The sequence below is a fragment of the Melospiza melodia genome, unplaced genomic scaffold (assembly GCF_035770615.1).
Source record: "Melospiza melodia melodia isolate bMelMel2 unplaced genomic scaffold, bMelMel2.pri scaffold_34, whole genome shotgun sequence".
NCBI lineage: Eukaryota > Metazoa > Chordata > Aves > Passeriformes > Passerellidae > Melospiza > Melospiza melodia.
In genome coordinates, this window is record NW_026948659.1 from 7,941,785 (window position 1) to 7,969,489 (window position 27,705).

The following is a 27,705-nucleotide window of genomic DNA, read 5'->3' on the forward strand; positions in this document are numbered from 1 at the left end:
TCTTCCCAGGACCAGCTCCTCTCCCAGACCAGCAGGGCTGAGGGCTCTGCCTACAGGCACTGAGGGGACAGGAGCCAGGCAGAGACAGGCTGAAGGCAATTCAGCATTGGGAAGCATTGAGCTGAGACTTCACTTGGGGAAAGATCTTCACAGCCCTGTGCATGGTGAGTGTGAGGGTGCAGGGCAATGTCCCCTGTGCTCCTGGAGGGATCTCCTTAAGCTGACCCAGGACAGGACTGATGTGACTGTAAGGATGCTCTGCTGCTCTTTCTGCTTTGGGGGAGGATGTGCTGCAGAGTGGGGCTTCCCTGGGCACGGTCAGAGGGAAAGGACAGGACGGCTCCTGCTGCCAGGGCCGGCTGCAGGGGGTGAAGCTGGGGCTGCAGCCAGGGCTGCTCAGAGCTCCAGCTCATGCCCAGGGTGACTTTTCATGAGCTCATTCAGGACAGGAGTTTCCTGCTTGGGTCTCTGCTTTCCTGAATCTGTGCTCCCACTTTTCCCTGGCTCAGCTTGGTGGCAATAGAAAAGTAACTGTGCAGGGTAGATCAGGGGCTGAGGCACTTAAACCATCACCCTGAGGATTCCTGGGCACCTCAGCAAGTGCCTGCACCTTCCCAGCCTCCAGATCCATGCAGCATCACCTTTCCATGGAGCCCAGGCTGGGGAAGCTGTTCTTTAATCCGTGCAGGGCCCAGCAGCTGCAGGGCAGGGCTGGCCCAGGGTCTGGGCTGGGCTCTGGTAGCCCTGGCAGGGAAGGAGCCCGAGGCCACAGGAGCAGCTGGGGCTGGGACAGCTCCAGCAGCAGAGCCGTGGGCAGGCAGGGAGGGAGGCAGTGCTGAGGGAAGCCCTGCTGCAGGGCAGATGTGGATCCTGCCGGGCCTGCCCTGCAGGGCAGACACTGCCCTGAGCAGCACAGCTCTTGTGTCCCCTCGCAGCCAGCACAGCCCTCAGCCCGGGGGCTCGGGGCCCTCAGTCCCTCCTGGGCTTGCAGAGCAGCCCCAGAGATGAAGGGCATCTCTGCGGCCATGTGCCCATTCCCTGCTGACCAGGGCCTGAGGGCCACTGTCCTGTCCTGCTGCTGCCTGGCAAGGGGTGGGCAGAGCTGGCCAGGGAAAGGCTTTTCATCAGGCCCGGCTCTCTCTCTCTCCTTGCCTTTCCCAGGTGCTGCTGGCATTGCTGAGGGGCTCTCTGCAATGGCAGTTCCAGCTGCAGGGCCAGGCCCACCCCTTGGGCTCCTCCTGTGCAGGCTGAGCACAGCAATGGGGTGTCCCAGCTCTCTGTGTCCGGGCAGCTCTGGGCAGGGCAGCCTGGGGGGCTGGCAATGAGCCCACTCTCCTGACTCTGGGAAAGGCAGGAGCCACTTTGTGTGCCAGGGATCCTCTGCTCTCAGCAGTGTCTCCTGGCTGTCCAGGGTAACACGGGAGTGGATTTCAGAAAGGTGCAAGTGCAGGGCAGCTGGAACAGGAGAGAGAGACAGAGCAGCTCTCCTCAGTCTGCACTTAGCCTTAGACATCCTCCTGTCTCACTGGACTCTGTTCGCCCCAGGTGCAGCAGAATCACTCATTCTTCCTTCCGTTATCCCCATCACTTCACCCAGGCAGTTCTGCAGCCCTACAGGAAATTCTTTATCCAAGCCTGAACACCAGGGCTGGGCCCTGCTCTCACTGTTCCCCTGCACTGACTGGGGGTCAGGGCTGACTCCCAGGTGTCCTGCAGGCCGAGGTCCAGCTCCTCACACAGAATTGGCCAGCAGCAATCAGAGCTCCAGCAACAATGGTGAAGGAAGATCTCCTAGACATACACAAAGGGGAGGTGCTTAGTGGAAAGAAAGAGGCTACGACAAAGAGTTGTGATTTTTCTGTGAGAAATTTCCCCTCCATTGCCCTGTCTTTCCTCCTTCTCTACGTTGAAATGTGCAGACACAGCAAATGTTCAACAGCAGCTCCATCAGGCACTTCCTCCTGCTGGCAGTGGAAGACAGGCGGCAGCTGCGGCTCCTGCACTTCTGCCTCTTGCTGGGCATCTCCCTGGCTGCCCTCCTGGGCAACGGCCTCATCATCAGCGCCGTAGCCTGCGGCCACCACCTGCACACGCCCATGTTCTTCTTCCTGCTCAACCTGGCCTTCAGCGACCTGGGCTCCATCTGCACCACTGTCCCCAAAGCCATGCACAATTCCCTCTGGGACACCAGGCACATCTCCTACTCAGGATGTGCTGCTCAGCTATTTCTGTTTGTATTTTTCATTTCTGCAGAGTTTTCCCTCCTGACCGTCATGTGCTATGACCGCTACGTGTCCATCTGCAAACCCCTGCACTACGGGACCCTCCTGGGCAGCAGAGCTTGTGCCCACATGGCTGCAGCTGCCTGGGCCAGTGCCTTTCTCAATGCTCTGCTGCACACAGCCAATACATTTTCCCTGCCCCTGTGCCATGGCAATGCCCTTGGCCAGTTCTTCTGTGAGGTTCCCCAGATCCTCAAGCTCTCCTGCTCACACTCCACCTTCAGAAAAATTTGGATTTCATTGGTTGCTATCATTTTAGCTTTTGGCTGTTTTATGTTCATTGTTTTCTCCTATGTGCAGATCTTCAGGGCTGTGCTGAGGATCCCCTCTGAGCAGGGACGGCACAAAGCCTTTTCCACCTGCCTCCCCCACCTGGCCGTGGTCTCCCTGTTTGTCAGCACTGGCACATTTGCCTACCTGAAGCCCCCCTCCATCTCCTCCCCATCCCTGGATCTGGCAGTGTCAGTTCTGTACTCGGTGGTGCCTCCAGCCCTGAACCCCCTCATCTACAGCCTGAGGAACCAGGAGCTCAAGGCTGCGGTGTGGACACTGATGAATAGATGGTTACAGAAACATTAAGCTTCTGACCAGTTTCTACAAATCTCATGTAATAAAAGTCATCTTTGATACCACTTGGGTTTGTTTGTTGATATGTTCTTGTCTTTTGGTTTACCGTTTTATTATTTACAACAAAGGAAGGTCACTGTTTGTGCCATTTGTCATTTTGTTTCTCTCCACCTTCACAGTGGCCTCAGACTGTGTCAATGAGGTGCTGCACTCTCAGTGGCTTCAGACAGAATAAAAGCTCTCCGAGCAGAGTTTTCATCAGAGACACCCCTTTTGTTGCCTTCCCTGGAGCAGCAGCAGCAATGTCTGTGTGCAGACCTGGGGCAGATCAGGGCTGGCCCAGCAGCTGTGCCCAGCAGCCGCAGCACTTGGTGTTGCCAGTGCTGCTGCCGTGGCCCTGCCCCGCTGCCCTGGTGGCCCTGGTGTTGCTGCAGGGCCTGAGTGCTCTCAGGGCCGGGCACAGCCCTGGGGGTGGCAGTGCCGGGGCTGCAGCAGGGACAGGCCATGGGCACTGCTGGGGCAGCGCTGACGCCTCAGGCCAGGGCCTGGGGGCTCCAGGCTCCTTGCCCAGGCTCTCTCAAGAATACGCCCAGGCCAATGCCCAGCACAGAAAAGCCCTGTGAGCAGCCCCAGGCTGGCCGTGGGCAGGCTGGGGGCAAACAGCATGGCTGGGGCTCTGCAAGGGCCCTGGGACAGACAGGAAGGAGCAGCAGAGCAGGGACTGATCCATCCCCAGTGCGCTGCACGGGCCAGGGCAGCGTCCCAGAGCATCCTGATGGAGCTGCCAACAACGTCCCCCCTCTACAGCCCTGGCCTCTCCCCCAGCTCACACAGGTGCCCCATCCTTGCAGGCACAGACACGGCAGCACTGGCTCAGCAGCCCCTGTTTGCATTGCACAGAGCAGGGGGAGCACACCCATGCTGTTGGTGTGGGGACATGAACCTGAGGGAGCACAAATGCCATCAGCCCCTGGGGCCAGCAAGGGCTGGGGGACACCAGGGAAACCACTCAGCTTTGTCCTGCCCTCTGCAGTCAGCCAGAAAGTTTGTTCCCATCAGCTGGGAGTTTCCTTTCCCACTGCAGACACTGTTGCTCAGAGCCAGGGCTGCCTGGCAGCCACCCCCAAACTGCCCTGAGCATTTCCTTGGCTTCACCTGTGCTTTCTTTCCCCTTTCCTAATCTAGATTACTTCTTCTTCCACCCCTGTCCCCTCCCTTCAAACAGCCCATCCCTGTTTGCCCTTTCCTCTCTGGCCCCACTCCCCATTGCAGTTCCTGACTTGGCACCATGGGAACGTCCCTTGGGCAGCAGGATCATCCTACAAGTGCTGCAGGAATTGTCTGCAGGCTCCTGCAGTGCCTGGTGCTGCTCCCTTGCCAGAGGCACCCACGGCCAGGGGGGCACATCTGGGCTGCTGTGTCTGGCTCTGGGGCTCCCTGTTCTGGGCAGTGAGGAGGGGCTGCAGAGGCTCTGCAGGACTGACAGGATGGGCTTTGGGGCAGGCAGGAGAAGCTGAGGGCCCTGGGCTGCTGGAGCTTCTGAAGAGGAGGCCCAGGGCTCCTCCTGCAACTGCTCCAAGGGTGGTTCCAGAGAGTCACAGAATCAGCAAGGTTGGAAAAGACCTTGGAGATCATCAAGTCCAACCTCTGCCCTGACACCTCCTTGTCTCCCTGAGCCTCCTCTTCTCCAGGAGAAACCACCCCAGATCCCTCAGCCACTCTGATAGGACTTGTGTTCCAGACCCCTCACCAGCCTTGTTGCCCTTCTCTGGACACACTCCAGCCCCTCCATGGCCTTCCGAAATTGGGGGCCCAGAACTGGACACAGCACTCGAGGTGTGGCCTCACCAGTGCCGAGTGCAGGGGAAGAATCACTGCCCTGCTCCTGTTGGCCACACCATTCCTGTTTCAGGCCAGCAGCCATTGACCCTTTTGCCCACCTGGGCACACTGCTGGCTCATGTCCAGCCTGCTGTCCATCAGTGCCCCAGGTCCCTTTCTGCCTGGCCGCTGTCCAGCCACTCTGTCCCCAGCCTGTAGCACTGCAGGGGGTGTTGTGACCAAAGTGCAAGACCTCGCACTTGGACTTACTAAACTTCATCTTACTGGACTCTGCCCATCCATCCAACTGTTCCCGGTGTCTCTGCAGAGGCCTCCTACCTTCCAGCAGATGGACACACGCTCCCAGCTTAGTTTTGTCTGCAGATTTACTACTGAAAGTCTCAACACTCTCGTCCATGTTGTCAGTAACAATATTGAACAGAACTGGCTCCAGCAGAGACCCCTGAGGGACACCACAGGTGACTGCTTGCCAGCTGGATGCAGCAGCATTCACCACCACTCTCTGGTGTAACATTCACCGCCACTGAACTGGCCCTCCAGCCAGTTGTAGGTGTTTAGTTGATGCCCCTTGTTATTTCAGAGAATATTAAAAAAATTAATAATCTCATGGTCAGTAGTGGTGTTCACAGAGGTCCCAGAAGAGGGAAGAGAAAAGGATCTGACTCCATGTTTCAGAAGACTAATTTATTATTTTATGATAGATATTATATTAAAACTATACAAAAAGAATAGAAGAAAGGGTTTCATCAGAAGGCTTGCAAGCAAAGGAGAAAGAATGGAACGATAACAAAATCCTGTGTCTGACCAGAGAGAGCCACAGCTGGACTGTGATTGGCCATTAATTAGAAACAATGACATGAAGCCAATCACAGATCCACCTGTTGCATTCCAAAGCAGCAGATAATTATTCTTTATATTTTGTACCTGAGGCCTGAGCTTCTCAGGAGCGAAATCCTGGCAAAGGGATTTTTCAGAAAATATCATGGCTACAATGGTCGCTGTGCCCCAAACAGCCTCTGACCACCTCTGATCTGCCACCAGCCCTTCTCTGTTTGGGACCAGCAGAAGACAGAGCTTTCCTTGGCAGTGGGAATTGCAGGAAACCTCCCCAAAGTGAACATTGGAAGGTTCAGGCTGGAGCTGAGGAGAAGGCAAAGTCCCTCGCAGGGCAGAATGTTGGTGCTGGAGGTGTGGCAGCGTGAGGCTGGGCCATGGCCGGGCTCTGTGTGCCAGGAGCCGGCAGCGCTGGGTGCAGGGACCTCAGGGAGGGCACAGCAACGCTGGGTGAGAAATGCTGGGGCACAGCGAGATGGGCGAGTGCAGCCGGCCAGGGCAGAGGAGCAGCATGCCCAGGGGGCACAGCCTGCAGGACAGATGGCCAAGGGCTGGGCAGGGCTGGCAGGGCCACAGGCACCCAGGCCTTTGTGCCCTGGGCTCGGGCAGCGCCTCTGGAGGCCCCACAGGAGGAACTTTCCTTGCAGGGGCTGCACTCTGCTTCTCCCTCGGCCTCCCTGGGGAGGCTTGCAGGGGCTGCAGGTTGATGCCATTTGTCCTTGCTGCCCCTCACATCCTCCTGGCCCAACAAGAGCCCCAAGGCAGCCGTGAGGGACAGGCCCTGCTGGCCCAGGCTGGGCTCAGGGCTTGGCCTTTCTGCTTCCTGCAGCCAAGCCAGGCCTTGCTCAGCATTGCAGTTCCCTGCTCAGAGCCTTAGGCTCCCTGCAATCCTTCCCTCAAGGATCTGCTCTCACCAGGCCCTGGGCAGCCTTGGGCACTCCCTGCCCTCCCTGGGGCCCAGCCATGCTCCAAGGCACTTGGAGTTTTGCTGCTGACTCCTTGAGCAGCTTCTGCATCCTTCTCTGCGTGCCTGAGGCTCCTGGAGCCAGCCCCAAATCCAGCGTGGGGCTGATGAAAATACAGAAAGACCTCAGGAGCTCTTTGTCTCCCTTCCATTGTCTTTGAGTCTCCAGGGCTTGTGCAGTGACTGGAGTCAGTTTGGAGTTGTCTTCAAAACGAAGATGTCAAAATGCAACCCATGATTTTTGTTTTTTTAATCATATCAGTATCTTTTTAGTTTTTAGTTATGAGAAGAGGGGATAGAAGCATTCCCCAAGTGATCTGGATGGTGAATGTCTCCTTAGGAAGTCTGGGCATGGATAAGAATGAGCCCCTTGCAGGCTGAGCCTGTTTCGACAATTGGCTCCTCACCCCCAGCCTCACCATGTCTGACAACGCCCACCTGGGACTGACATTCCAAAAAAACAGAAAAATTTTAGCATTTTTTCTTATAAATAAAATTTATTAATAGCAAAATTATAGTTATAATATTTTAATTTAGGATAGTCTTAGACAATATTTTTATTACCTAATTTATATATTTATATTAAAATTGAATACATTTCTAGCAACCAAGAAAATTATTCATCATTGGTTCTAAGTAACACAATTCCTTCATGAATTAATTAAATAATTTCTATTGGCTATATATTTCTTTCTCTTTATGTTAATTAGTTATATTTGTAGTCTTTTTGTCATCTTTTTTATCATCTTTTTCTCAGAGAGGGTTGGGGGGGCGTGCACTTCGGGGTCCCTGGAGATATTTCTGGGCCACATTTGGGGCAGATTTGGGTCTGGGGAGGGAATTCAGAGGGAACTTGAGGGTCTGGGGCACACTTGGGGGAGCCGGGTGGGCATTTGGAGGGGCACTCAGGGATTCTGAGGGACAGTTCAGGGTCCAGGGCAGCACTTGGGAATCCAGGGGGGCCCTTGGAGGTCAGGGATGGGAATTTGGGGCCCTTCAGGATCCAGGCGGGCACTTGGAGGGACTCGAACGGGGCTCTCTTAGGCGCGGGGGGTGATGGGAGTTGCAGGCGCGGGTATCATACGGTTTAACGGGGCCGTGGAGCATCACGGGAGTTCGAGGCGGAGCTGCAATGGCTCTCGGTCGGGCGCCGGGAATGAAGGGAGATGAAGTCCTGCCTGAAATACCGCTGGTCATGCGGTGCGGAGCATGATGGGAGCTGTAGTCCCCAAAGTGGTTGGAACGAAATTTTGGGAGTCCGGGACGGCTCTTGCGGGACACCTTTGCGTCCGAGCCCCGACTTGAGATCCTCTGGGGAAACGTAAATGGCACGGGAGCCCTTGGGAGGAGCTCGGAGATCTCCAACCGGGCTCTTTAGGGCGTGGGTCGCGGCCGGAGTTTTAGACGCGGGTCTGTTCTGGGGGGCTCTGGGGCCACAGGGGACGAGAGGAGATGAATTCCCAGGAGTTGCTGTACCGACCATCTGTAAGGGTGCGAGCACTCAGGGGTTCGGGGGTGGTTATGGGAGTCCCGAATGGGCGCTGAGGGGGCACTGAGGGATCCTGGAGTGTTTGGGGGACAGTTGTGGGACAGATGGGGTCGGACCCGGAGTTCTGTGGAGCGCAGGGCATGACGGGAGTTGTTCTCCCGGCTGCCATGGGGCTCAGTGGGGCCGCGGGGCATGACGGGAGTTGTAGGCAAAAAGAAAATTTGCTGCCCGTGTAAGCACCGCCCCCAGTCCCGGATCCCCGGCGCTGATTGGCTGCAGCTGGAGATGGGCGGGAGCTTCGGCAAATAGGATGCAGTGGAGGTGGGAACAGCCAATTCACCCTCCTCCAGTCCCTCCCAGTAAAGCCCAGTTCCTCCCCAGTACAGACCAGTATAACCCCAGTAAAGCCCAATTAGTCCCCAGTGGAACCCATTACATTCCAGTACCCCTCCAATCCCTCCCAGTACAGCCCAGTCTGTCCCAATACACCCGAGTTCATTCGCAGTTCTTCACAGTTCCGCACAGTGTCATCCACAGGTACCCCAGTGTCCCCAGTCTTCTCTGCAATTGCCCCAGTGTCCCCAGTTTCTCCCCGTATCCCCCAGTGTCACTCCCAGTATGTCCCAGTGTCTCCCACAGCGTTCCCAGTGTTCCCCAGTATGTCCCAGTCCTCCCCAGTGTTTCCAAGGACAGTTTAATTTCTCTCGGTGGCCGTGGCAGCCAAACCCAGCAGTGGAGTCAGTGCAGTGCCCATGGCCACAGCCCCTTGCAGTGGCCCAGTGCAGCTTGGGCTGATGATCCACCCTCACAGCTGGCCCAGGGCAGCTCTGCAGTGGCTTTGGTGGCACCTGTGGCTGGCACACACCTGAGCAGTGTGTCTGTTTGCAGTGGGGAAACTCAGGAGTTGGGGACTGCTTAAAAAATCCCCCAAAAAGGGAAAACCCCTCTTAGGCTGAGTGCAGCCAACTCTGCAAGCACAGCAGGGCCCAGGGGAGTGAGGACAGACAGGATGGGGCTGGGCAATGTGGAGCAAGGTTGTGCACACTGGGTCAGAGCTCCAGGCACAGCTTCTGTGAGCAGGCCAGAGCTGCTGAGGACAGACCCTGGGTCAATATCAATCACAGAATGCTGCAATCACCTCTAATGTAAAGAGAAATAAAATAAAATAAAATACATCCTTTAAAATAGGAATGCATATTTTTTACAAGTTCTTTGAAATCTTTCTCCATATGTGGACTAGGAAAACTTTAATGACCCTCTCAGGGCTTTTGTGTTGTTTACATCAGACTCAGTCCTTGAGAGTGTCTACAAAAAACTTCTCAAGAACTCAAACTTAAATTTAGACTCCCAAGTTCCTTGAGGTTTTAATGGGATCTACTGAGGGAGATGACTGGGAAAGTGTCCCCAGTTTCCAGTTAGAGCAGAACACTGGAGGCAGTGATGACAGCTGGGGACAAACAAGGCCAAGGTGTCTCTGGTGCTGAGCAAAGCTGGATGTGTTTGAGGAATGCCAAGGGCCAAGGCCTGAGCCCCAGCCCCTGGCCAGGCAGATGCTGTCCCTCCCTCCTTGCTCAGGGCTCTTGCCGGGATGGGCACTGGCATGTGGGGATGTGCAATGGCAAGGGCAGGAGCATGGGGCGGCCCCTGCCAGGCTGCTGAGCAGGGACAAGGAGGCAATGAGGCCCCAGGCCTGCAAGGGTCACTTGTCTCCTGCTCCTGCCTCAGGCCCAGGCCCAGCAGCCATGGCCAAAGTGCTGCCCAAGTTGGCTCTGGCAGGGCTGTCTTGCACCTGCTGCCCATCCCTGTGCCCTGTGCAGCCCAGGCTGTCCCACGGTGTCCCTGCCCTGTGCCTCTGTCCCTGCAGGCTGTCGGCATCCCCCGGCTCCCCCACCTGGCTGGCCCCTTCCTTTGCTGACAGCTCTGCCTCCTGCCTGCCTCTGCCTGCCCACACAAAGCCTGGGGCTGATACCAAAAGGGTTCATTCCATGTTTACCCTGCCTGTGAATTTCAGCACAGGAACAAGGCATGCAGGGCCTGCTTTCCCAGCAAGGATGGTTGGAAGAGAAGAAGACATCTGGCTCAAGGGTGCAGGGATAGAGAAAACAAGGAGTAAATCTTTGGATTTCGGGTGGGTTTCATGGAAATGGGTAAAATGTAATTCACATTTAGGAACTGTATATAAGCAACACACTGGTAGAATTCCCTGTCCACATTTTTAGGAGTTATCCCATGTTGGACCGTAGGCCTGAATAAATGATACCCTCTGAAATTGCAAATGAGTCTTGAGGAGCCTTATTCTGATATTTCATGGATTTAGTGACAGCAGGGCCTCACAGGGAGTCAGCTGTGACACTTTGCAAACTCATGGAACAACGGGTCCATTGTGACACAGCAGAACCCCATGGAACCAAAATTCGTTTTGGCACATTGGGGCCACCTTGAACCAATGGTCCATTGTGATGGTGGGAATCCAAGGAGACCATTGTGACCCTGAGAAACCTCTTGGAACCAAGGGGCCATTGTGACACAGCAAGGCTGGTGGACCCATGGGTCCATTGTGACACTGCAGAACCTCACGGAACCAAGGTGACCGTGTCCTACTGCGGAACCTCATGGAACAAAGGGTCCATGGTGACACTGCAGAACCAAGGAGACTGCTGCTGGCAGTGTGAGAGCTCATGGAACAAGAAGCCCATTGTGACACAGCAAGGCCTGATGGAACCAAGGGTCCCTTGCTAAACTGTGTGGCCTCATGGAATTGTGACACAGCGTGTCCACACGGAGCCAAGGTGCCACTGTGACACTGCGGATCCAAGGAGACCATTGGGACTGAGGAACCTCATGGAACCAAGAGTCCATTGTTCCACTGTGGGGCCCTGTGGAAGTAAGTGGAGCACAGTGACATTGTGGGGCCTCATGGAACAATGGAGACTGTTCTGACACTTTGGGACCCACTAGAACCAAGGGGCCATTAGAGCATGGCAGGGCCTGCTGGAATCAAGGGGACTGTAGTGAACACTGATGGTGTCCATGGGATGAATGGTCCATTCTGACACCATGGAGCCAAGGATACCATTGTGACACTCTGGGCATCATGGAACCAAAGGTGCATTGTTACACAGCAGGGCCTTGTGGTGAGCCTGGTTCAAACATGGCTTAAAGAAAGAGGCCATGAAGGTATACAGCTGATGGAAAAGTAAAAGGCAGCTGTAAAGCAGCAGTTCCCCGGCTTGATTCTGTAAATAATTAGGTTCTTAAGGACATTTTTTATAAACAACAAATTCTCAGACAGTCTTCTCATAAAAGGTAAACATTCTGTCCTTGGCTGCTCTGAGAACAGATAGCTGCTCTGGGAACAGATATGAAGATTTTGAGAACTTTTCATATCACAGTGAGAACACTGGTCTTAGTTTCAATAAACAAACCACAGGTATTGTAAACAAAAGGAGGTGTTAGAGTTTTCTCTGTAGCCTATTGTGAGCTTGAAATTTGCAATATGCATGAACTTAATTAACAGTTATAAAAGGTGACTGATTTGATCAATAAATTGGGAGTCGATGCTGATCAACAAAGATGGGTCGTCTCCCTTTGCTTTCAACAGGGCCTCATGGAACCATGGAGGCCACTTTTACACTTGGAGGCCTTGTGGAACCAAAGGGCCATTGTGGCACTTCAGAGCCTTATGGAGCCAAGGGGACCATAGTGACACTGTGGGGCTCCATGAAACCAATGGTCTGTTGTGACACTGCAAGGCCTTCTGGGATCATGGAGACCATTGTGACACTGCAAGACCTTATGGAAACAAGGAACCATTGTGACACTCTGCAGTCCTGGCAGGCCAAGGGGCAGTTGTCACACAGTGTGGCACCATGGAAACAAGGAGGCCATTGTGACACTCCAGGGCCCCATGGAACTAAGGATCCATGGAACAGTGCAAGACCCCATGGAACCAAAGTTCAATTGAGACATTGTGGGGCCTCATGGAATTTTGGAGGCCATGATGACATTTGGAGGCCTCGTTGAATCAAGGGGCTCTGCAGGGCCTCATGGAACCAAGGAGACTCTTCTGACATTGTGAGTCCCTATGGAACCAAGGGTCCATTGTGACACTGCAGCACCAAGGAGACCCCTGTGACATTGCAAGGCCTCATGGAAGCCAGGGACCATTGTGACACTCTGGAGCCCCATGGAAACAAGAAGCCAGTGTGACAAATCTGGGCCTGATGGAACCAAGGATCCAATATGACACCACCACTGTGACACTGCAGGGCCCCATGGATCCAAGGGAACAGGGAACAGGTCTGGTTGGCTTGGCCTGACTGGTCCAACTGCTCTTGGCATGTCGAGGGTCTCTTCTCATGTACCCCTGAAAATCTTGGGCTCTGGGCTTTCCTTCAAATGGAAAAGAAAAGAACTGCCCTTCTCATTCAAGCATCCATAGCCAAAATGGGATTCCCTCTCCAAAATTGCCAATATCCTGGGATTGCTCCCAGTCAAAAGCTGCCATTGCCAATGAGCCTGACTGACCTTGACTTCCTGAGAGCTGGGTCTCACCTGCCTTCAGACACTGGGGCGCTTTCCTTCTTATGGAAAAGAACTGTCCCTCCTGCACAGGCACCGATCCCAAAATTAGTATTTCTCCTCCAAAATTCCATATATATGCCTGGGTTTCTCCCAGAAAAAGCTGCCAGGACAGACAGCTCTGGTTGACCTTGGCCTCTGATGGTTGCTTTTATTCTGCCCTGAAACACTGGGGTTCCACCCTTTACTTCTTATGGAAAAGAAACATCCTTCTTCTTCAGGCGCCCGTGGCTGAAATTGGGATTCCACGTCCAAAAGTCCTATATCCAATGATTGCTCCTACACAAAAGCTGCCATTACAGACAGGTCTGGCTGGCCTTGCCCTCCTGAGGGCCGGCTCTCATCTGCCTTCCAAAAGCAGGTGCTCTGTGCTTTCCTTTCTGTGGATAAGAATAGGCCAAAAATAGGATTTCACATTCAAAATTTCATATATCTAAGAGTTGCTCCCCAACTTGCCAGGACAGACAGACAGGCCTGACCTTGGCCTCTGATACTTGTAGTTCATCAGCCCCTGAACCACTGGGGCTCCATGGTTTCCATCCTGTTGAGACCCTGGTGAGACTGTGGGGCCCATGAGGACCATTGTGAAATTGTGGGGCCTTCTGAAATGAAGAGATCCTTGTGACACTGTGGACCCTCGTGGCACCAAGGCCATCACTGAGGCTCTGTTGGGCTACATGGTCCCAAGGGGCCAGTGTGAAGCAGGAGGGCTTTGTGGAACCAAGAGGCCATTGCTGCATTCCAGGGCCTCGTGGAACCAAAGGGCCGTTGTGATCCTGTGGGGCACCGTGGATCCATGGAGACCATTGTGGAATTGCAAGGCCCCATGGAATCATGGAGAGCATCGTGACACTGTGGGGCCCCATGGAACCAAAGGGCCACTGTGAGCCTGCAGGGCCTCATGGAAGCACAGGGCCATTATGACACTGCAGAAGCAAGGAGAACATTGTGACACTCATGGAACCAAGGGGAGATGGAACAGGTCTGGCTGGTTTGGCCTCCCAGGGGCCACTGGACAGGTCCAGCTGATCTTGAAATACTGGGGGCTGATTCTCATCAGTTCTTGAAGAACTGGGGCTCTGTGCTTTCCTTCCTATGGAAAAGAACCATCTCTCTTTCCAGGTGCCCAAGGACAAAACTGATAATCCCCCTAAAATATTCCCTATCTGCAAGGGTTCTCCCAGGCAGAAGCTGCCAGGAAAGAGAGCTCTGGTTGGCCTTGGCCTCTGGTGGTCACCTCTAATCTCAAGGAAGCCCTGAGGAAAGAATTTGAACATGTTTAACTACTGGAACATCAATAAATGTCTCTCCTCCTCTGAAAAACTCAGATGATCTTCTGACCATATGTGTCTTTTTATTCCCATTGTGTATTTTGCACGAAACATTATTTTCACTAAATAATATTATTCTTCTCACTCTACCTAACACTCTGCAGTGTTACCTCACACAAAACACCTCCTCCATGTATGGATTCAGGTCACCTGTATAAGCAGATACAAGAAAGAATGCAGCAGGAATGATTTGTCTCTGCTCCCATCTGTCCCATCTCCTCTGGAGCTGGAGGTGCAGCCCCAGCAATTGACAGGGCTCAAGGGCTCCCAAGCTCAGCTCCCACCCAGAGAACTTGCAGACCCTGGGCTACTCTTCTTGGCCCCTGCACGCTCAGCCAGGCTGAGATGGACATTGATGGTTTCTGGGCCGGGCTCTCTGAGCCCAGCCCAGCTCCATGCAAGCTCTGCCAGCTGCCCTGAGCTCTGGGCAGCACCAAGGGCCTCTCCCCAGCCCAGCCCAGCCAGCTCTGGCCCCACAGCTCTGCTCAGGCCAGGCTGCTCTGGGCACTGCCCCACAGCCTCAGGCCCTGGCAAGGGCACAGCAGCAGCTGCAGCTGCCACAGGACTCAGCCCCAGCATGGGGGAAGGTGCCTGGCCAAGGGAAAGGAGGCTCCCTGGGTGCCCGGCTCTCCTCTGCAGGAGATGCTGAGAGCTCTGCAGCCCCTGCTGCCATCCCATCTGCCCAGGGCAGCACAAGAGCTGTGGCCTTGGGGCCCTCAAGAGCTGCTCCTGCTCCAGGCCCAGGGTCCATCCCAAAGCTGGGGCAGCCACAAAGCTGTGCCCATTTCTGTTCAGTTCTGCTCTGATCAGGATGGATCCTCAGCACCTTGGAGGTTGGTGATAAATTTTACTTTTCCAGAGGCCTCTTTTTTGTTGAGCTCTTCAGTTCAGGAATTCAGTGATAAATGCTCATAAACATGTGTTCAAAACACCCAAACAAGACAAGCCCATGGGAATAATTCAGATCTTCAGTTCTTCTGTGGTTAATTAGACAGATTTCAGAAGTGTATTCAAACTGAATCTACTATATCAAAAACAATGAATAGAGAATTATTTTGTCCTTTTAGGTTCCTTTTCCTGTTTTTATATTGCTATCCGCAATCCCCACTTGATATTGATCCCCAGGACCTCCTCATGCATTCTGAAGAGATATGAAAATCAAGACCCTTCATGGCTGACAATCAATCACACTTTGTCCCTACCCCCTCCCCACCATTTCCCTCATCCAACCCCTGGCACTCAGAGCAGCTCAGGAATTGGGTCACATCCAGGGGGGTCCCCAGGCTTCAGGATTGGGGCCAGGGCAGTGAAATCTCTTTATTGCTGATCTGGATGAGGCCATCGAGGGCACCCTCAGTCAGTTCCCAGGTGAACCCAAGCTGGGTGGCAGTGTGGCTGTGCTGGAGGGCAGGAAGCTCTGCAGAGGGATGTGCCCAGGCTGGAGCCATGGGCCCAGGACAATGGGATGAGGTTCACCAAGGCCAAGGGCCACGTCCTGCCCTGGGCTCACAACCACCCCAAATCCCTGGCTGTGCCCTGGCCCTGATCCCCACAGCCTGTCCTGTTTCCTTCATCCCTGCATTGCCAGGGACTCTCTGGGACAAGGGAGCTCTGCTCTGGGGATGGAGGGAGGTGCAGGTGCCACCACTGGAGTGGGAGCCAGAACTCATCAGGTCTGTGTCCTTTGGGGGTCAGGAAATAGTGGGACTCAGAGGCACAGGAAGTTTCTCTTCATGGCCAACAGACCATGGTTGAAGAGGACACAATTCAATATAATCATGCTCTTCCCTGAACCATGTGCAATGTCCCAGCAGCATCTGATATGTCCACCATGCACAAGTGATTTCCATACTAAAATTACCTTTAGAAAAATGTGGGTCTGTGATAGATATATATAGAATAAGTTTTTGTTTCAGGATGCTCGTCCTGAAGTGGGGATAAAATGGCCTGAACAATTCCCGATTTGCAAAGCTGTCAGTGGTGGATGGAGAATGGGGTCAGTCTGCTTTTGGTGTTGAGGAAATGCTGAAACCAGCCTGACTCATTTCAACTCCTCCTATCCTGGCTGATCTCCCCTCTTTTCCCTTCCACACATTGGCTTTTGTCTCCCCCCAGGCCCCCCGGTGAAGAGCCTGGCTCTGTGTTCTCCATCCCCTCCTGGCTGGCACTGCCAGGCTGGGATGAGGAGCCCCTCAGCCTTCCCTGCTCTGGGCTGGACCAGCCCAGCTCCCTCAGCCTCTGCTCACAGCCCAAGGGCTCCAGCCCCACCTTGTAGGCCCTTCCCAGACCCTGCTCCTGCTGCCAGACATCTTTCATGCCCTGGGGACCCCAAACCAGGTCCCAATGACCTGCATAATCCACGTCCTTGATGTGCTGGTCACACAGCCCAGCCCCTTGTCCCTGTGTCAGGTTTTGGGGTTGATCTTGTGCAACATCCTTGGTGGAGGCTATGGCTCCAGGTGGGCCCGGGGGATACCAGGGGATAGGGGACCCTGCTGGGCATGAGCTGCTCTGGACTTCCAGGGGGAAGCTGTGAGGGTGGGCTGGGGCAAAGCGACCAACCCAGTGACCTCACACAGCCCTCCTGTGATGTCACAGCCAAATCTGCAATGTCATAGTCTGCTGTGTGATGTCATAGTCTGCTCTGGGATGTCAGTCCTCTTCAATGTGATATCACACCTGGCTCTGTGATGTCACAGAGACAGCCTATGATGCTGTAGTTACTCACTGACCTCACATAACCCACTCTGTTATGTCACAGCCCCCTCTGTGACCTCATGTTACCAGATGATAAATTGTCTACACCAGGTGAGCACTCACAATGCTGGTTCTCCAAAACCCCAGGCTATGGAAACCACACAATGCCCATTGTGTGAGAAGGGGAACTGAAATTTACCAGCCTCAGTGTCCTGTCAGCTCAGCCAGGCTGAATGGAACATTGGGTTCCCCAAGCACCAGAGAACCCCAGGACAGAAAATGCATGCAAAAAGGGAGGGGAAATATGTTAATGACTTTGGGGAAATGATTATCATATGTATGTTTAGTCCAGGACAATCAATGCATATGTGTGCAAAATACAGAAAATAAACAGAAACCTTCCAGCACTCAGCATGAATGGCTTTGAGAGGACCTATCCCTCCGTGCATCTGGCCAAATAAAGAATGCTGCTTCTTAATGCTACATTGGGGTTATGGAGTTTTATTATTTTGCCAAATTTTTGGTAACAGTCCCACTCCCAAGGAAAGCTCTGTCTCTTGCTGTTCACAAACAGAGAAGGGCTGGTGGGAGATGTGGTGGTTGGAGGCTGCCTGAGGCAAAGTAACCATGAAATAACAGAGTTTCCAATATTCTATGAAAGAAAGAGGAGCTGCAACAAAACTTCATCACTGGAATTATGGAGGGCAGACGTTCGCTTATTCAGGGTGCAGATTTGGAGAGTACCAGATAAGATACTGACATTTAAGGGAAACAGTCCTTAAAAACAAAGGTGTCCAGGAATGATGGACGCACCTCAGCAAAGAAAACTTGAGGGAGAAGGAGCAGCCTGTGCCTCTGTGCTAAAGTTGAGCCAGCTAATTATTGTCCTGGCTGGGCATGGAGCTTTTGTGGGAACTGAGGGAAAAAAGAGAGTGCATCTCCTTCGGACAAAAGATCAGTCATCTCAGGAAGTGTTTAAGGATGTTGTTAGGTCATGCAGAAAGAAAAGTAGAGTGGTAAAAGGTCAATTAAAACTTAACCCAGCCAGTTCTGTGAAAAATACTAAAAAACGTTTTAAAATGAACCTAATAGCAAAAGGAGGGATAAGTAGAACATCTACTCTTTATTGGAGGCAGTGGGGAATACGATAAGTAAGATAAGAAAAAGCTGAGCTGCTTAACACCTTCTTTGCTCGAATTTTCAAGAATAACACAGGTTGTCCTCAAGACAAGTGTTCTCCTGAGCTGGTGGAAGGTCACAGGGAGCAGAACAGCCCCCTGTAATCCAGGAGGAAGCAGCTGGGGACCTGCTGAGCCACTCAGATGCTCACAGGTGTCTCAGGGAGCAGATGGGATCCATCCCAGGGGGATGAGGGAGCTGTGGATGAGCTCCCCAAGCTGCTCTCCATCATTTACCATCAGTGCTGGCTCAGCAGGGAGGTCCCAGAGCACTGGAGGTGCCAATGTGAGCCCATCCCCAAGAAGGGCTGGAGGGAGGAACTGGAGAACTCCAGGCCTGTCAGCCTGACCTGGGTGCCTGGCAAGGCTATGGAACAGATCACCTTGAGTGCCATCCCAGGGCACCCACAGGATGGCCGTGGGATCAGAGCCAGCCAGCGTGGATTTCAATATCTGCACTGATGATCTGCATGAGGGGATTGAGTCCAGCATCAGCAAATCTGCAGATGACACCAAGGTGGGTGTGAGTGTGGATCTGCTGGAGGGAAGGAGGGCTCTGTAGAGGGACCTGGACAGGCAGAATCCAGGGCCCAAATCCAACAAGGTGAGGTTGAACAAGACCAAGTGCTGGGTCCTGCACTTTGGCCACAACACCCCCTGCAGTGCTACAGGCTGGGGACAGAGTGGCTGGACAGCGGCCAGGCAGAAAGGGACCTGGGGCACTGATGGACAGCGGGCTGGACATGAGGCAGCAGTGTGCCCAGGTGGGCAAGAAGGCCAATGGCTGCTGGCCTGGATCAGGAATGGTGTGGCCAGCAGGAGCAGGGCAGGGATTCTTCCCCTGCACTCGGCACTGGTGAGGCCACACCTCGAGTGCTGTGTCCAGTTCTGGGCCCCCAATTTAGGAAGGCCATGGAGGGGCTGGAGCGTGTCCAGAGAAGGGCAACAAGGCTGGGGAGGGGTCTGGAACACAAGTCCAATGAGGAGAGGTTGAGGGAGCTGGTGTTGTTTATCCTGGAGGAGTCTCAGGGAGATAAGGCAATATCAGGGCACAGGTTGGACTTGATGATCTCCAAGGTCTTTTCCACCCTTGCTGATTCTGTGACTCTCTGGAACCACCCTTGGAGATGTTGCAGGAAGAGCCCTGGGCCTCCTCTTCAGCAGCTCCAGCAGCCCAGGTCCCTCAGCTTCTCCTGCCAGCCCCAAAGCCCATCCTGTCAGTCCTGCAGAGCCTCTGCAGCCCCTCCTCACTGCCCAGAACAGGGAGCCCCAGAGCCAGACACAGCAGCCCAGATGTGCCCCCCTGGCCTGGGGTGCCTCTGGCAAGGGAGCAGCAGGAGGCACTGCAGGAGCCTGCAGACAACTCCTGCAGCACTTGTAGGATGATCTTGCTGCCCAAGGGACATTCCCATGGTGCCAGGTCAGGAACTGCAATGGGGAGTGGGGCCAGAGCGGACAGGGCGAACAGGGATGGGCTGTTTGCAGGGGAGGGAACAGGGATGGGCAATAGGAAGAAGTTTGGATCAGGAAAGAGGAGAGAAAGCAAGTTGAAGCCAAGGAAATGCCTGGGGCTGTTTGGGGATGGCTGCCAAACACCAGCCCTGGCTCTGAGCAACAGCGTCTGCAGAGGGACAGGAAACTCCCAGCTGATGGGTACAAACTTTCTGGGTGACTGCAGAGGCCAGGACAAACCTGAGCGGTTTCCCTGGTGTCCCCCAGCCCTTGCTGGCCCCAGGGGCTGATGGCATTTGTGCTCTCTCAGGTTCCTGTCGCCACAACAAAAGCATGGGGGTGCTCCCCCTGCTCTGTGCAATGCAAACAGGGGCTGCTGAGCCAGTGCTGCCGTGTCTGCACCTGCAAGGATGCAGCACCTGTGTGAGCGGGGCGAGAGGCCAGGGCTGCAGAGGGGGGATGTTGTTGGCAGCTCCATCAGGACGCTCTGGGACACTGCCCTGGGCTGTGCAGCACACTGGGGATGGATCAGCCCCTGCTCTGCTGCTCCTTCCCGTCTGCCCCAGGGCCCTTGCAGAGCCCCAGCCATGCTGTTTGCCCCCAGCCTGCCCACGGCCAGCCTGGGGCTGCTCACGGGGCTTTTTTGTGCTGAGCATAGGCCTGGGCGTGTTCTTGAGAGAGCCTGGGCAAGGAGCCTGGAGCCCCCAGGCCCTGGCCTGAGGCGTCAGCGCTGCCCCAGCAGTGCCCATGGCCTGTCCCTGCTGCAGCCCCGGCACTGCCACCCCCAGGGCTGTGTCCGGCCCCGAGAGCACTCAGGCCCTGCAGCAACACCAGGGCCACCAGGGCAACAGGGCAGGGCCACGGCAGCAGCACTGGCAACACCAAGTGCTGCTGCTGCTGGGCACAGCTGCTGGGCCAGCCCTGATCTGCCCCAGCTCTGCACACAGACATTGCTGCTGCAGCTCCAGAGAAGGCCACAAAAGGGGCATCTCTGGTGAAAATTCTGCTGAGAGATCCTTTATTTCATTTAAAGCCACTGAGAACACAGCTTATGTTGACACAGTCTGGGGGCACAGGAAAGCTGGAGAGAAAGAAAATTAGAAATGGTAGAAACAATGGCCTTGGTTTAGAGAGAATATTAAAAATGAAAACAGAGGGGGAAAATAACCAATCCAACAAAAACTACCAAATCTCACTTTTATTACAAGAGATATGCAGAAATTGGCTACCAGTTTAATGTTTTCTAAATTTTCCAGTCATTAGTCTCCCCACTGCAGCCTTGAGCTCCTGGTTCCTCAGGCTGTAGATGAGGGGGTTCAGGGCTGGAGGCACCACTGAGTACAGAACTGACAGGGCCAGATCCAGGGATGGGGAAGAAATAGAGGGAGGCTTCAGGTAGGAAAATGTGCCAGTGGTGACAAACAGGGACACCACGGCCAGGTGAGGGAGGCAGGTGGAAAAGGCTTTGTGCCGTCCCTGCTCAGAGGGGATCCTCAGCACAGCCCTGAAGATCTGCACATAGGAGAAAACCATGAACAAAAAACAACCAAAACCTAAAGATGCACCAACCACAATGAAGCCAATTTCCCTGAGGTAGGATTTGGAGCAGGAGAGCTTGAGGATCTGTGGGATTTCACAGAAGAACTGGCCCAGGGCATTGCCATGGCACAGGGGCAGGGAAAATGTATTGGCTGTGTTCAGCAGAGCAGTGAGAAAGGCACTGGCCCAGGCAGCTGCTGCCATGTGGGCACAAGCTCTGCTGCCCAGGAGGGTCCCGTAGTGCAGGGGTTTGCAGATGGACACGTAGCGGTCATAGCACATGACGGTCAGGAGAGAAGCTTCTGCTGTGATAAAGAAAAGAAAGAAGAAAACCTGAGCAGCACATCCTGAGTAGGAGATGTCCCTGGTGTCCCAGAGGGAATTGTGCATGGCTTTGGGGACAGTGGTGCAGATCATGCCCAGGTCGCTGAGGGCCAGGTTGAGCAGGAAGAAGAACATGGGTGTGTGGAGGTGGTTGCCGCAGACTACGGCGCTGATGATGAGGCCGTTGCCCAGGAGGGCAGCCAGGGAGATGCCCAGCAAGAGGCAGAAGTGCAGGAGCTGCAGCTGCCACGTGTCTGCCAATGCCAGCAGGAGGAAGTGCCTGGTGGAGCTGCTGTTGGACATTTGCTGTGGCTGGCCATGAGGACCTGTTCATGGAAAAAGGGACAGTGAAGTGTTAGAGGAGATATTTGTAACCAAAATCAAAGCCATTTCCCGTACATCCTCCTCTGTGACACATGGATTATTTTAATTGTCAATTAATTCTGTGTTTAAGAGTTCTGAGGTTTTCTGATTGAGCTCTTCCCATTTGTGTCCTGGTATTCTTGGATATCAGAAACCCTCTACATTGTTTCTGCACTCAGGGAGACCAGAGCAAGTTCTGTGAGACAAAATAATGAGAGGAGATGGAGGGCAGATTGTCTCTCATTCTGACCTATTCAGTTTCTCTGGGCTTTAACCTTTCTCAGGTGGAGAGTGATCATCTTCCCATTTTTTCCCTAAAATGTCACCAGGTACTGCTGAGAAGAGATGGATACACCACAGCCCAGCTCCACTTTTGTAGCCAAGGACTCACATTGCTCATTTCACCAACCCAGCAGCATTTTCAGTGTCACAACACCTCTGCCTCTCCCCATCAATCTTATAACTCAGAGATGCTCTAGGACATGTTTGCATCCTGGATTGGAACTTCCAGCTTGGACTGAAATCTCAGAGACTTCCAAGTGTCCTTATGATGGCATTGGATTGAGGGAGATGCAGCTCCTTACCTGGCTGCCCTGACAGCATTGCCCAGAGCCAGGCACTGGGGACAGCATCACCCTGAGCCAGCTGTGCCCCCTCCAGAGCCCCCAGGGCCGGGCAGCTGCTCCCAGCCCTGTGCTCTGCAGGGGGAACTCGGCCCGGGGCTGCAGAGCTGCCCCACGGCTCTGCTGCAGCTCTGCCTGCACAGGAGGGGCTGCACACCTTGGAGCCCCGGCCCTGAGGGCAGAGGCTGGGCTGAGGCACAGGAGGGAGGGGGCTTGTTCAGAGGGAGGGGCTGCACTGGAGGGGATCCTGTGGGCATCTCTAAACTCTCCCTGCCACAGCATTGCTGGGTTTTGTTTTCTCTCATTGCCCAATCTTCTCTCTGCTTCCTGGAGATTTCCCTCCTGCAGGTGTTTCCCTGTGCCTGATCTCTCCCTGACAGAACTCACAGACCCCAAATCTCTGTGCCCCCTCCTTGGCCCTACAGAACCCTGTCTGTTCGCAGGGCCCTGGCTGGGGGCAGGTTCTGTTTGCAGGTGGGACAAAGGACAGCTCAGACTGAGACTGATGGGTCCAGCAAAGGGAATGCTGGTGCTGTCCATGGGCAGAGAGGCTGAAAGTACATTAGGGAACTCCTGTGAATGTACGGAACACTAAAATAATAGTTCCAATATCTCAGGAACTTTTAAAATTTCATAATTAATAATTCATAATCAATCTTTAATGTTAATCCCCCCCCGCTGCCTGCCATTCTCCAATATTAGGAAACTGAATACAAAGTCCTTGGAAATGTCCTAATTTTCAATGAAATCCTTGTATTGGAAATATTTTATGACTGAATAGCATTCCTCAGCATGTCAAAGCTTCATGAGCATTTCACCTCCCCTGCACCAGAAATATTCAGAGATTTACTCACAGAGTCTGGAGGCATTGGGATGTTCCAGCTTTAGGAGATGGCTCCAGGAGCTGCAGCTGCCTTGTCCTGCAGCCAGAGGTTCCTGTGCCAAGGGCTGGCAGTGATTGTGCCTTGGCACTTCTCAGCCCCTTCCCAGCCCTGACTGATTGAAGATCTCTGTGCCTCTGTGCAGTGCCCAGGGTGGCTGCAGGCAGTGCCCCAGCCCGGCTGGGCTGGTAGAGAAGCTGCTCCTCAGGAGAAATGTCTTTATGAAGCTCTTCTTGGTTTGCCAGGAGCTGCCTCTGGGCCAGGAGCCCAGCCCAACTCAGCAGCACAGACACAGCACAAGGACTTTAATGACCCTCTCGGGGCTTTGGTGTTATTTACATCAGACTCAGTCCCTGAGAGAGTCTTCAAAAAACATCTCAAGAACTCAAACTTAAATTGAAAGTGTGAGGATTCTTGAAGTTTTTATGGGTCCCACTGAGGGACACAACTCAGCAAGTGTCCCCAGGTTCCAGTTAGAGCAGAACACTGGAGGCAGTGATGACAGCTGGGGACAAACAAGGCAAAGGTTTCTCCTGTTCTGAGCAAAGCTGGATGTGTTTGAGGAATGCCAAGGGCCAAGGCCTGAGCCCCAGCCCCTGGCCAGGCAGATGCTGTCCCTCCCTCCTTGCTCAGGGCTCTTGCCGGGATGGGCACTGGCATGTGGGGATGTGCAATGGCAAGGGCAGGAGCATGGGGCGGCCCCTGCCAGGCTGCTGAGCAGGGACAAGGAGGCAATGAGGCCCCAGGCCTGCAAGGGTCACTTGTCTCCTGCTCCTGCCTCAGGCCCAGGCCCAGCAGCCATGGCCAAAGTGCTGCCCAAGTTGGCTCTGGCAGGGCTGTCTTGCAGCTGCTGCCCATGCCTGTGCCCTGTGCAGCCCAGGCTGTCCCACGGTGTCCCTGCCCTGCGCCTCTGTCCCTGCAGGCTGTCGGCATCCCCCAGCTGCCCCACCTGGCTGGGCCCTTCCTTTGCTGACAGCTCTGCCTCCTGCCTGCCTCTGCCTGCCCACACAAAGCATTGGGCTGACCCAGGCTCCTTCTGGGGGCCATGTTGCACCCCAGCCCTGCCCTCGGAGGGCAATTCCTTTCTCTTTGGGTCCTGTCTGGCCCTCCCTACCTGCCCTTTGCATTAATTCTTTCTCTGTGGGTTCTCTACTATGTCAAAAGGAGCCACCATCTCTGAAACCACCGTTCAGTCCCTCCGAGGATTCTTCTCTGCTGTTCTCAGTCTCCACCCCACTGAGCACAGAGCTCCACTGTCCCTATATTGTGCTCATGTGCTTGAGGCCTCCAAACCCCTTCTTGGGAGATCTCTCAGCCCTCTCCAAGGTATTGGCTAATGAAAACATTCTGCTCATAATCTAAGAAAATCACCTCAGGACAAGACCAGTCAGACCTGTGTCTCCTGGCTACTTTTGCCTTGGAGCAATCCTTGGATAGATGGAATATTTTAGGCCGAATTTCAGTTTTGCCCATGGGCACTTTGATGTGAACAATGATTCTCTTCCATTGGAAGGAAAACAGAGGCCCGGTGTTTCAGGGGCAGATGAGCAGAAGCCACCAAGGACCAAGGTGAGCCAGACCTTTCTGCAATTGCAGCTTGTGCCTGAGAGAAATCCTTGGATACACATAATTTGGGAGGTAGAATATAAGTTTTGGCCACTGGTCCCTTGATGAAAAGGCCGTTTCTTTTCCACCTGAAGGAAAGCAGAGAGCCCCAGGGTTTGATGGTAGATGAGAAGCAGCCCCTGGGAGGCCAAGCCAGCCAAACTTGTCTCTCCTGGCAGCTTTTGATTGGGACCTATCCTTGGATATATGAAATTTAGGGGCCAAATCTCAAATTTGGCCACGGCCCCTGGACGAGGAGACTGTTCTATTTCCATGGGAAGGAAGGCAGAGAGCCCCAGTGTTTCAGGGGTAGATGACAGGTGGCCATCAGAGCCCACAGCGCCAGCCAGAGCTGGCAGGTTTTGTCTGGGAGAAACCCTTCATATAGTGAATATTTTAGGAGGAGTAGCAATTTTGGTCATGGAGGAATAAGAAGATTCTTTTCCAAAGGAAGGAAAGCACAGAACCCCAGTGCTTTAGGGGCTGATGAACTGCAGGCAACAGGGACCAAGGCCAGCCTGACCTGTCTGTAATAGCAGCTTTTGTGTAGGAGCAATAATTGGATATAGGACTTCTGGTGGTAGAAACCCAATTTCAACCATGGGCACCTGGTGAAGGATGGTTCTTTTCCTTTAGGATGGAAAGGACAGAGCCCCAGTGTTTCAGGGCAGAATTCAGGCAACCACCAGAAGCCAAGGCCAGCCAGACCTGTCTGTACTGGGAGATCTTGTCTGGGAGAAAAAACCCTTGAATGCAGGAATTTTGGAGGACAAGTACCAGTTTCGGTCATGGGTTCTTGTGCAGGAGGGATATTTCTTGTCTTCCACAGGAAGGAAAGCACAGAGCCGCAGTGCCTGAAGGCAGGTGAGACCCAGCTCTCAAGAAGACAAGGTCAGCCAGACGGGTTGTAATGGCAGCTTTTATGTGGGAGAAATCCCTGGATATTGGGAATTTTGGAGGGAGAATCCCATTTTGGCCAAGGATGCTTGAATGAGAAGAGCAGTTCTTTTCCATTTGAAGGAAAGCCCAGAGCCCCAGGGTTTCAGGTGTACATGAGAAGAGACCCTGTCAGGCCAAGCAAAACCTGTTCCCTGTTCCCTTGGATTCATGGGGCCCTGCAGGGTCACAGTGGTGGTATCACATTGGATCCTTGGTTCCATGAGGCCCAGATGTGTCACACTGGCCTCTTATTTCCATGGGGCTCCAGAGTGTCACAATGGTCCCTGGCTTCCATGAAGCCTTGCGGTGTCACAGGGTCCTCCTTGGTGCTGCAGTGTCACAATGGATCCTTGGTTCCATGGGGACTCACAGTGTCAGAAGGGTCTCCTTGGTTCCATCAGGCCCTGCAGAGCCCCTTGATTCAACGAGGCCTCCAAGAGTCATCATGGCCTCCAGAATTCCATGAGGCCCCACAATGTCTCAATTGAAATTTGGTTCCATGGGGTCTTGCACTGTTCCATGGAGTCTTGCACTGTTCCATGGATCCTTAGTTCCATGGGGCCCTGGAGTGTCACAATGGCCTCCTTGGTTCCATGGTGCCACACAGTGTGGCAACTACCCCTTGGCCTTCCAGGACTGCAGAGTGTCACAATGGTTCCTTGCTTGCATGAGGCTTTCTAGTGTCACAATGGTCTCCATGATCCCAGAAGGCCTTGCAGTGTCACAACAGACCATTGGTTTCATGGAGCCCCAGAGTGTCACTATGGTCCCCTTGGCTCCACAAGGCTCTCAAGTGCCACAATGGCCCTTTGGTTTCTCAAGGCCACCAAGTGTAAAAATGGCCTCCATGGTTCCATGACACTCTGCTGTATCACAATGGCTCATGGTTCCATGAGGCCACAGAATTTAAAAAGGGACCCTTTGTTCCATCAGGCCTTGCTGTGTCACAATGGACTTGTGGTTCCATGAGTTCTCACACTGCCAGCAGCAGTCTCCTTGGTTCTGCAGTGTCACCATGGACCCTTTGTTCCATGAGTTTGCAAAGTGTCACAGCTGACTCCTTGGTTCTGTGAGGAACCACTGTCACCAAATCTCTGAAATATCAGAATAAGGCTCCTGAAATCTAACTTCATATTTCAGAAGGTGTCATTTATCCAGGCCTAACTCATAAACTTATGTGGACATGTAATTCTACCAGTGTGTTGCATGTACACAGATGCAAAATGGGAATTACAATTAATCCACTTCCATAAAACCCACCTCAAGTTCCCAGATTCACTCCTTGTTTTCTCTATCCCTGCACCCTTGAGCCAGATGTCTTCTCTTACAACCATCCTTGCTGGGAAAGCAGCCCCTGCATGCCTTGTTTCTGTGCTCAAAGTTCACAAGCAGGGTAAAAATTGAATGAACCCTTTTGGTATCAGCCCCAGGCTCTGTGTGAGCAGGCAGAGGCAGGTAGGAGGCAGAGCTGTCAGCAAAGGAAGGGCCCAGCCAGGTGGGGCAGCCGGGGGATGCCGACAGCCTGCAGGGACAGAGGCGCAGGGCAGGGACACCGTGGGACAGCCTGGGCTGCACAGGGCACAGGCATGGGCAGCAGCTGCAAGACAGCCCTGCCAGAGCCAACTTGGGCAGCACTTTGGCCATGGCTGCTGGGCCTGGGCCTGAGGCAGGAGCAGGAGACAAGTGACCCTTGCAGGCCTGGGGCCTCATTGCCTCCTTGTCCCTGCTCAGCAGCCTGGCAGGGGCCGCCCCATGCTCCTGCCCTGGGCATTGCACATCCCCACATGCCAGTGCCCATCCCGGCAAGAGCCCTGAGCAAGGAGGGAGGGACAGCATCTGCCTGGCCAGGGGCTGGGGCTCAGGCCTTGGCCCTTTGCATTCCTTAAACACATCCAGCTTTGCTCAGCACCAGAGACACCTTTGCCTTGTTTGTCCCCAGCTGTCATCACTGCCTCCAGTGCTCTGCTCTAACTGGAAACTGGGGACACTTTCTCAGTCATGTCCCTCAGTGGAAGCCATTAAAACCTCAAGGATCTTTGGAGTCTAAATTTAATTTTGAGTTCTTGAGAAGTATTTTGAAGACACTCTCAGGGACTGAGTCTGATGTAAATAACATCAAAGCCCTGAGAGGGTCATTTAAATTTTCCTAGTCCAATTATGGAGAAAGATTTCAAGGACCTTGTAAGAAATACACATTCCTATTTTAAAGGATATA

At 53.8% G+C, this 27,705-nt stretch overlaps 1 protein-coding gene across 1 annotated transcript in view; it reads right to left on the reverse strand.

The window, feature by feature from the left end:
• LOC134434265 (olfactory receptor 14J1-like) overlaps nucleotides 1-21,001 on the reverse strand; it is a gene marked incomplete at its 5' end in the record, with an annotated part of 41,124 nt that extends 20,123 nt beyond the window's left edge. The window contains one exon of the mRNA XM_063182945.1: nucleotides 20,540-21,001. Within this exon, the coding sequence (XP_063039015.1) occupies nucleotides 20,540-21,001 (462 nt within the window). The remainder of the gene's footprint in view (nucleotides 1-20,539) is intronic.
• Nucleotides 21,002-27,705: the final 6,704 nt, after the last annotated feature.